Source organism: Plectropomus leopardus, chromosome 19 (genome assembly GCF_026936395.1).
Source record: "Plectropomus leopardus strain MGB_pleo_1.0 chromosome 19, ASM2693639v1, whole genome shotgun sequence".
NCBI classification, from domain to species: domain Eukaryota; kingdom Metazoa; phylum Chordata; class Actinopteri; order Perciformes; family Serranidae; genus Plectropomus; species Plectropomus leopardus.
This window is the reverse complement of record NC_142194.1, coordinates 21,994,181-22,004,978: the sequence shown is the minus strand read 5'-3', so window position 1 is coordinate 22,004,978 and position 10,798 is coordinate 21,994,181. Positions and strand designations below refer to the sequence as shown.

Below are 10,798 nucleotides of genomic sequence, written 5' to 3'. Positions count from 1 at the left end.
GAGATCCACAAACAGCATTTTATATATATATATATATATTTTTAAATAGTATCACGAAATATGAATAAAAATAGATATTTAAGAGCTTGGAAAGGCCGCGTGACCCGATCACCATGGTGATGTGCCTAGGTTTCATGGATGATTCCACTATCCTTCCTAAATAGGGGTGTTTACGTTAGCCTAATGTGACTTTGACTATCAAAGCATGCATAAAAGTCACTATGTAGAACAATTACGCTTAGAGTTACGTTTTAAATGTTGTAAAGTTACTGATTTTGATATATTCCTGCCAAATGATATATATCATAGCTCCTAATATTTTACAGTTGTCCATTTCAGACCATTGGTACTTTCACACTTGCGCAGTAGCAAGTATGGTTTTGAGCGAAAAGAATTTCACTCGCCGCGTTAAGAGTTTAAATAAATAGTCTGTATGGAGGTAAATATGTTAGATATATACTTTCTGTGACAAAACGACTACTAACCCACCTGTGACGCACGTGACTGTTTCATTTTAATGTCAGGTATGGGTAGTACTCACAACTAGCGACTGTTAGCCACCTAGCATTAGCCCGAGTAGTGTTCCGGTAGCAACGACAAACAAACACAGCTAAGTGACTGACGTGATGCTGTTATCTATAAAACAATAATGCTAACATCATGTACCGTCTTTTATGCAGGATCTTAAGAGATCACTGAAGATGCCTCTCTTTGGAAATACATTCAGTCCGAAGAAGACTCCTCCTCGCAAGTCTGCATCTCTGTCCAGCCTTCACACGGTGAGTTCAGAGAACTTAGGCTCTTTAGTAGCTGTGCTAAACACGCTGTTTTAAGTAAATACACTGATGGATAAGTTTAGTAAATGCCAGTTATTTTTAATTAATCTCATCTTAAATCTACAGTGATCACCCAGGAGGACATATAGCCCCACCTATAGAACAAGCAAAAGTAAATATGTTAAATAACGAGTTTTGAGTGTGGATTGTGCAAAAGGGGCTACAACTTGTCATAGTCGGTGTTGGACAAAGTATTTAGATCTTTTACTTGTGTAAAAATAGCTGTACAACATTGTAAAAACATTATGCTACAAGTAAAAGTCCTGCATCCTAAATCTTGCTCATGTAACAGTACAAAAGTACAAGCAAATAAAATATACTTTAATTACAAAACGTGAAATTACTCATTATGTAGATTTCTTTTCTTTTTACTTATAAATGAAATCAGATAATAGTTTCAAACATATGCAACCCATAGAGCAATTTCAAAAAGCCAGCAGGCACACTAGCAAAACAAACTAACTAAAACAAAAGATAAACAGCAACAACAACAAAATATCCTAAAAAGAAGTACTAACCAATGGATAACATTAGTATTTAACATGAGAAAATGCATAGTAGGTCTTAAAAGTCATATCTTACTGTTACAAGTGGATAGATGTGCATTAGTCTAATGTGTTGTTAAAAGTAACTCATCATGTAGAATGTCCTATTTCAGAATCATAAATATAATATAAATGAATTATAATAATTGACACATTCATGCGTTCATAATTGTAACATTGCAGCTAATAGAGGTGGAGCTCATTTAAATTTCTCTACGAACTGCTGGGTGATTAAACCTAGAAGAATATATTCTGACCTATTTGGAAATTTAGATTATTCATATAACATATAAATGAGTAACCAGTAACTAAAGCTAAAAAATAAATGTAGTGGCGCAGAAACAGAGAGAGGCATAAAATTGAAATACTCAAATAAACTATAAGTGCCTTAAAATTGTACAGAAGTACAGTACTTGAGTAGGTATAACGAGTAGCATTCCACCATTGGAAATTGTATTAGTTGTTGATGATCGGGTGTGCATGTAGACTGATCTATCTTTGTTTGTTTGTTTGATTTAACCTCCTCATCTCCTTTAGTTGGATCGTTCAACAAGAGAAATAGAGCTGGGCCTCGAATATGGACCTCCTGTAATGAACCTTGGAGGTCAGAGTTGGAAATTTGAAGATGGACAGTGGATATCAGGTAAGGACTTTAATAATGCTCAATACAGACTTCTGAAATTGCTGCTTCCACAGATAACCTCACCAGCCGCTATAATTCCATAATTTTCTATAATTATATTTCAAGAATGCAGTAGAGATTTAAATGTACAATAATTACTTACAACACTGTCTTTACTCTATAATAATTGGTGCAATTATTCAATTGTCCAATATTCTTTCACTATTGTAATTTAGTCTCACTCTTGAATGTACATTTAAGATATGATGCACTTATTGTACATATTCGTATCCTAATTTCTATTTATGTATATATTGTCAGAATCAGAAAATGATTTATTGCCAAGTAGGTTTTTATTTAAAAGAAAATTGTTTTGTTTTTCATTGCATACATTGAATACACAATAAGAGGAATAAAAAAGGCAAGTACTGCAAAACTCAAGAACATAAATAGGCTGCAGAAAAGAAAAACTACAATGAAAAAAATGACAAAGATAGTTTTAAAAACGTACCACAACGTAACAAACATAGACAATAAACCTGTTTCAGAATAAGCTGTAAAGCTTTGTCCCGAATGTGCAAATATGTGCAATATTCAAGATAACGGTTGAGTAGTATATCATAGCATAATGAACAGATTTTAATATTTATAAAATCTAGCATATTAGTTTTATACATTGTAATGTAGTATGGTATGTATTCATATTTCTCTATATTTTTTATTTTTATATACTTTAGATACTTAACCAATGCATATATTATATTTTTAATATTTTACATGCTAGTGTTAAACATTGTAGCATAATGCACATATTTTTCTATTTCTGAATGGCTAAAATAACATTGTTTTTTGGTTTTTTTTTCTGTTTTTGTTGAACCAGAATCGGGTGGGAATGCATCTGGTAGGGAGGTGCAGCGGCTTAAGAAAAGAAATGTACAGCTGGAGGAAGAGAACAACCTCCTGAAACTAAAGATTGAAGTTCTCTTGGACATGGTAAGAACTGAGCAGCTTTAAATATGTCTTATCACCCCGTCATCCTCAATAACATTGAAGATACAACATGTAATTATTTTGACAGAATGATTATTATTTTCAAGAACTTTTTTTCAAGTCATCTCCTCGCCCTGTTTTTTGTTCGGTTTTTTGCTTGCTTTTTTTTGTTTTTACTTTTTCTTTGAAGTTTTTTTCCTCATTTTTTGTTAGGGTTTTTTTTTTCAACTTTTTTTTGTGCTAGTTTTTGGGTCATTTCTTCTGAAGCTCATTGCTCTTTTCCCATGTTTTTGAAAGAAATCAAGGGTTAATAGAAAATTATCATAACCTAAATTTCCAGTTCAATGGTTGATGTAATTTATTGTCATATCAAACTTGTTAAATAAATAACTGATATTTGATATTTCCCTTCTAGTTGACAGAGACGACCGTAGAGTACCACCTGATAGAGAAAGAAGTGGAAGATATAAAGACTCAACATCAAAGGAATAAATGACAAATCTGATGCCTTCATCTTCGGAAATGTTCTTCACTCTCAGAGAGTTTAAAGTTTGTTGATGTAAAAAGAAGTGTTCATTTGTATGTGTGTAATGAGGACTCTTAAGCTGTAGGTCTCGGCTGTGCTTGTATTTAATTGGAAAAGCAGCTAGTCCTTAATCGCATTTAGTAGTTACTTTTATTTGTCCTGTTCTGCATTTGTAACTGTAAATCTGCAACAACTATGAATGTGTTTGTTTAATATCACAGTTTCTACATCTTTAACATTAATATTTCAAGTATTGACATTTTCATTTTTAGGTTTTTTTGTATTTACTGTCTTTTCTACTCAGATTAAAAGTAAAATCCACCACAGGGAGTAAGCAGCTTTTTTAAAATTCAGTTTTTACATTATTTGTTTGACCACTTATTGGATTTACACTTTGAGTCAAAATCAGTAACACATTCACCAGAAGACTCCACTAAATGTGTAAACAATGATATTGCTCCTGCATGAAAAATGTGTTTATTTTTTACCTTGGGAACATTAATTTGTTTTTTTTAAAAAAACTTAGCTTAAGGTCTGCATACTGGCTTTTTTCAGAGCTTTTTTTTTTGTTAATTTCCAGTAATAGCTATCACAACATTATTATCAACTCATGATAATTTAATATAAGTAATAACTATTGATTTTATACCAAGCATTATCTTCTTTTATTTCACTAATATTTCCATAACACCATAATATTGTGACGTAAAATGACAACATTTCTGTCCTAGAATTTAATTCTTTTGACTCATGCTATTCCCTATGGATTAATTCAGTTTATGAAAAGTCACCTATGTCATGGTGAGACTGAAATAACACGGCCTTGATGCTGGATGGAATTAAACTAATAGATATAAAGTGTAACAGTAAACATACTTCCTGATCTTTTCAATCGAATAATTAAACTGTACTTACAAAATATCTGATTATATCTTGAATCCTGAATCCTGTCTGAATCCTATGACTAAAAATACATGTATATATATTTGTTTGTACGAATTTATCTTTTTAAATATATTTTATCTTATTTTTTCGTGTTTTTTTTCTTACGTGAAACTGCGTATAATGCTAATAATATATCTTAATATAAACTGTATAAAAAAAATCCTGTCAATGAAAGGTACGGCCTTAAATGAGTCAGTTTTACTCTCTGTAGCTGATTGGTTGATATACATGTCAATCAAACTCTGAGCGCAACGATTGGTTTAGTGGTCCTCACTGCGCAGGCGCACACTGTCGTGAGTCAATGCAGCTCTTAACAATTGTGCTGGCGTAGCGGGAGAGACGAAGTAGTTTCCGTCTTTTTCTTTAAACTGCACTTTAAACCGCCTGCTTTGCTCCCACAACTATCAGATTATTCAGCGTTCTAGTAGCGGACTCTATCTGTGTACACTTCACTTTTAATAATGCCTCGGGGCGGTAAGTTTTATCAATAAAGTAACATGCTAATTTTAGCAAGCTAATTCTCGCTAGCTAGCTTAAAGTAGTATGAATTCCCATGAACTCTCACATGCTTAGCTTTTAGCATGCTAACCGGTTAGCATGTTGTAATTGCGGGTATAAGCGTTTTAGGACACGCACAGCATGTCGAAGTAGTTATTAAATAGTGTCTTCGCCTTAATACTTGTAGGTTATGTCGGGCTTTTAGTACTTTTAGTGGTTTGATATTAGTCTTTTTTGTGTTTATCCGCGAACGTTATCACCATGTGCACTGTAGACCGCTTCGGCTCACGTAAACATATTTTTATCATTTATTTTAATTCCTGAAAGATAGCGGCTGTTGTTATCATCAGATACATCAACACATGGTTCGTTAGTGTGTTCACTGGCTGTGTAGCTGGCTGTTTTTGGCGTCATGTCCCTATTTAGCACTCAGTAGCCATGACATTTGCCGGTGAAGGTAGCTGGCCCACAGTGAACGTCATGTGTGACTCATCTCCCTCCCTACACACACACTGCACTTTACACACTTTGCACCAGCACATATTTTAAATGTAGATCTCTAATTACAGGTCTGTAGTGTTGTGTTATCATCCGTAGAGGTAGTTAGAGACACATAAAGGGAATGTACGTTAAAAAACACCTGTGCCACATAATGCAATTCATAATACCGTTAACTCTTAGTGGTGAAATAAACATAGTGTCTAGGTTAAGTCGCTCAGTATAAACAAAAAGATTCACAAAATTTCAAAAACAGCTGCATGCAGTTGATTTACCACTAACAACTCTTACTACTGTGTTTCAGGGAAAAGGGGCCACAAGGGCAGAGGGAAGCAATTCAGCAACCCAGATGAGATCGACAGACAGATGAAAGCACAGAAAGAGTTGGTGAGTGACAGACCTTCATAGCAGATGTGGATATTTACCTTCGATCTAGGTCTGATGTGATTGAACGTGTCTGTTTACAGGAAGAAAATCCTGGTGCAGAGAAGGTGAGCTCTGCAGAGTCTGATGAAGACAGCAGCAGCGAGGACGAATCTGAGGTGAGTGGTGTAATGTCACCTGACACCCAGGATGCACTGAGTGTGCGGCCAGCACATGAAGACTACCTCGCTGAACTGCTGCGGCTTGCACACTTGCTTTGTTCCCACTGATAGCGTTGTTGCTACGGCCATGCTGTAGAGCTGCTTGATGCTGTAACTACTGTGTTTCCACAACTAAAAGCAGATACTCCACTTATGTATGGAGCTGTGCAAGCCACTGCACTGTCAACAATACAGTCCTCTGAAAATTTCACAATAAAAAGCCTCATGCTAACAATTGAAGGGATTCTGTTGACAGAAACCTTTTGAACGTTTGAAAAAGAAACAAGAACGAAGGGCTGCTTAATTATGGCAAAAATCATCCTCGTGATTATTTCGATGGACATTGAGATCATGACTATTTAACACAAGACTGACTTGGAAACATCATGCATATTTTTAAAAAAAATGCATTTTTAACAGTATTCTGTAAAACAGTTTGAGGCAAATTGAGATTTGTCATACTGGGCTTTATAAATAAAATTGGATTGAAATGAACAGTGGGTTTTGTGGATTTGCAAACAAATTTCTATTGAAAAATTACAATATGTTCCATGAAGTACAATATACTGTATTTGAATATATTTCTTGCCTTTCCCATGATGGGGAATTTGTAGCTAGTCACTTCTTATGAATAAAGACAATAAAAGGATCTGAAAAGGCACTAAATGTTGGGAGAAATTTGGCAAGTTGGTAAGTTTTGGCAGTTGGCAATACTCAGCGCCACTGCAATAAAGGAAAGAGCTGTGCTGGATTTATAACACAAGACAAAACGAGAGCACAATTGCAAGAACAGAGTTTGACACAATAATGTGAAATTGATTATCTTGTTTTTTAATAATTGTTGAAAGCCTAAATTGTAAATTCAAAAATTAAAAACATTTTTTGCTGTCTGTTTACACTGACAATCGTGCATGTTAAATGGGAAAAAAACGGCGAGACTCTGAATCTCGAGATGTGCTGCAGCTGAGGAGAGGCCACAGAAATAAACCCAATACAACACGTTCTGTGACGCACACACTTTTTCACGCATGCAGTGTGTCCCTGGCAGTAGCTGTTAAACTACTTGGTCTAGAATTTTGTGAAGGGAAGAATGGCTGATCCATCCATTTTCTTCTGCTTATCCGGAGTCGGGTCGCGGCTGACACCAAACCTAATGTTTAGTTTTGAAATTTGGCCTTGCTAAAATGCCTTTAGCTTAAAATCTGTTGCCCCTGCTGTAGATGTCTGTATGTAATAGTGTTTACTTTTGGCATCATACATCTGGAAAAGTGTGTTTGACGGACTAAACTAATCAAAACAATGGTACAGTGTAGTTTACCACCTCTGTTTTGACGGCTTCTTGTCTCGCTGATACAAAGGTGTTTCTTTTTGCTCACAGTCCAGGAAGAGGAGTGGAGTCGAGGGGCTCATTGAGATCGAGAATCCCAATCGCGTGTCTCAGAAGAGCAAGAAAGTGGCTGAAGTAGATGTCAATGCTCCCAGAGAGCTGTCTCGCAGGGAGAGGTGAGTGTCACACAGTCGAGCAGGAAAGCTGTGTTTGTATGTGTTATTGTATTTTGCTTTTAGCTTCTGCTTGGCAGCTGGCTTTTCATTTTGGGTGATTTATCTTCTGCCCTCTGTTTCTCTCTGCCAGAGAGGAGATTGAGAAGCAGAAGTCAAAGGAACGCTACATGAAGCTACATCTTGAGGGAAAGACCGAGCAGGCCAGGGCCGACCTGGCGAGGCTGGCCATAATCAGGAAACAGAGGGAGGACGCTGCCAAGAAGAGAGACGAACTCAGGAAAGGTGAGGGGACACAAGTGATGCACTAAATAGTTCTGTGAAGTTAATTGTGTACTAGAGGTAGAGATTGTGAAAGGCAAAAATGCCAAGTGCTCGGCGATGCAAAAGCAGCGAGCAAAACAGTTACAAAAAATAAGGATGTCTCAGTCTGATGAAGGCATTTTTAATTGCTCAGGATCTGGTTATATTGAGCAATATTGACCGCTTTGTTATGCATCTGTTGTCTCACTGCACGTTATATATGATAGCAAAATGCACTGTTTACTTGTGTTACCTACCAAAGTTATAATGACGTTATTATGTCTATACTGTAAATGTACGGGTTACCTGCTGTGTCCGGACAGGTACGGTCAGAAAATGCAAATGTGTTTAAGTTGAGAGAAATGGCTGCTAACTCGATACAAGGGATGCACAATAATATCAGCACGTCATCGGTATGAGAAGATATCTGCCTTTTTTTTTTTTTTTAAGAAACAACGTGAACATGTACAAAACACCAACCCTGAGTACAAGTATTTTTCTTATTTTGCACAATGAAGGAATATTCATATTGCATCTGCTGGTGGGCCATCATGATAAAAGTAAGCTTACGAGTATGCTACATGATTCTAATACAGAAGAGTCTTGATGATCAATAAAATTAGGGGGTGATATCAGTAACAGTATCGGTTATTAGCCAAATGAGTTGTTATTCATCGGCATGTCGGATAATGGCAAAAAAATCCAATATCGTGCATCCTTACTTCCAAAAAATATCTTGGGATCACTCAGGGTTATTGGGTTGGTGGAGCACATTGGCCTCCCAAAATAATTCCCAGCAGCAGACTTGAGGATTCACAGAGCCGTTTTTGACATTGTTTAGAGCCTTATACAATTCTCCATGTTGCTTGTATTATCTCAGAAAAAGAAGCTGAAGAAGCCAAAGCAAAGCGCTAATCCTCCATCTAAAAACCTTCAACGCGCACTTATCTCAGAGGGATGGAGAGAGACGGAGATCTGGAGGACGGGGAGGGGGACCAATACGAGTGGCATCAAATCAAGGGCGCTCCCGAACTCCTGTCCCTCATTTCAAATCAGAGCGGCGTGGGTCTTCCATCACAGCGTGGTCAGGACGGGGAAAACGGGTGGATCACTGCGAGATGAAGAGGAATGCAACATTTGGGATGCCTCTAGTTTTCTTCCTCAAGAGGAGACAACCACAGGTTTTCCAAGTGCTTCACTGCCTCTTTACTCTCCCTTCACCCAGCAGGGTTTTAATTCTGAAGCTGCTGACGTTATTTCCATTCCTTTTGATTCATACATTTTTACAAGGTTACCTAATACAAGTTTACTCGATGACTGGTATTACAGTGAGCGTGCATGGGGATATTTTTGGTGCTTTACATTTCCTTCCATCTTGCCTGTTTTGTAAGAAGGCTGGACAGATGGAGAACACTATTCAGAGGATAAACTGATATATAGGAATTATACAATGTAGTTTAGTATTTGTGGCTATGTTGCACAAGACATTGGTATAGTTTTCTAAAGATTTTTTCTTTTCAACCATTTAAAGTAGCTCCCTTTTCTCCCAATTTATGATCCTCCCCCTTTTTTTTCAATTAGAAATCTTACAGTTGGATAAATTGGCTGTCCTCCGACCACAGCGCGTCTACAAAGTAGAAAACTTTCTTTTGCCTCTTTTTTTCTAATTCTTTTTCCCCAAATTTGCTCACTTTAATCATCTTATTTCTGTCAGTTCAAAAGTGTTTCAGAATGTGTTTTGTAATGCTTTGCTCAAAGCACCTGGAATATTACTTGAATTGCCTACAATAAGCATTTTTAAGTTGTTGGAGGGCATCGTCTCCTCAGTAACTGTGGCCTTGTCCCTGTTTCTGATGGGGGTCCTCTGTGGTTCTGAAGGACGGATTGTGTCTTTTGTTGCCTTTACACAGTTTACACAAGACCAGTTCACTGTCTTTCTCCAGTAATTAAGTGCTACAAAGAACCAACACTGAGTTAGTTTATTCGGCTCATATAGAATCAGTAATAACAGTCACCACTGAACACAGTGTAAACTAAAATAAAAACATTCACAAAGAGAGGGTTTACTGCAGAGCATTTGTACGTGATAAACTGGTTACTCAGTGTGTGAAAAAACAATATTCCCTATAACATGGAAACAGCTCAAAGAACGAACTATTGAGACCACAAAGTGTAAGAAATGTAGCCACAGTGTAAAAAAAATGAATTCCTCAAGTTTTCCATCATGTATCTGAAGTCATTTTTAAGAATAAATTCATTAATAGATAAAATACTATGTTGTGTTTTATATTCAGATTGTAAATGTTTTTTATTTAAATTTGCAGTGTTTTGTGATCCATCCTGTTAAGTGTCTTTTAACTGGTTATGAAACTGAGTATGTTTACATGCACAAAATCGGCTGGTTTGTGGCCCTTATCCCATAAAAGATGATATTCCTCATCAGCTGTTTACGTGACTAATGAAAATGGATTTTTGTCTCACTGTTTGAAGGCTGTAGAGTAGTGATACATGTCCAAAAGACACAAATTTCTGGTCAGAAGGAGAAACACACCTACAATATAAAATACTTGGATAATAACAGGTTTTTGGATATGAGCAAATATCACACCACCAAACTTTTCAAGAACATGGTAGAAGGAATGAAAGAGAAGCAAAATGACAAATACTTCTTCTTTATTATTTTTCCATATTTTGATGTGAACGACACGTTACGGCACGTTAATCAGAGTAAGCATGGCTCTTGTCTTTCAAAATAAGGGCAAAACTACATTTTGTGCATGTAAATGTAGCTGGTGATGCCACTCAAGGCATCACTCTTGTTGCTCAGTGCATTTTGCCGCTGTCACCACTAGACTGCAGCATCTGACAGTCACCAGGGTCACAACCTCGGCCTGGACGCTGTTTTGCCACAATCCAAATGATACGTGATAAAGCACCTCATACATCTGCAG

The 10,798-nt window shown here is 36.5% G+C and overlaps 2 protein-coding genes across 3 annotated transcripts; both read left to right on the top strand.

Moving 5' to 3' along the window:
- The first annotated feature begins 317 nt into the window (after nt 1–317).
- cby1 (chibby 1, beta catenin antagonist) lies at nt 318–4,546 on the top strand. 2 transcript variants are annotated; one of them, XM_088070381.1, is made up of 5 exons: nt 318–439; nt 681–779; nt 1,919–2,024; nt 2,884–2,996; nt 3,409–4,546. In XM_088070381.1, exons 1-5 carry the CDS (start codon nt 434–436, stop codon nt 3,487–3,489), a joined length of 405 nt encoding a protein of 134 aa, XP_087926507.1. In that variant the 5' UTR covers nt 318–433; the 3' UTR covers nt 3,490–4,546. The 2 variants fall into 2 exon arrangements, with proteins under 2 accessions (XP_087926507.1, XP_087926508.1); XM_088070382.1 differs by having other exon boundaries at nt 368–524.
- Nucleotides 4,547–4,751: 205 nt separating this feature from the next.
- pdap1a (pdgfa associated protein 1a) lies at nt 4,752–10,117 on the top strand. The gene is made up of 6 exons (XM_042507783.2): nt 4,752–4,938; nt 5,765–5,847; nt 5,928–6,002; nt 7,423–7,547; nt 7,678–7,829; nt 8,728–10,117. Exons 1-6 carry the CDS (start codon nt 4,926–4,928, stop codon nt 8,760–8,762), a joined length of 483 nt encoding a protein of 160 aa, XP_042363717.1. The 5' UTR covers nt 4,752–4,925; the 3' UTR covers nt 8,763–10,117.
- Nucleotides 10,118–10,798: the final 681 nt, after the last annotated feature.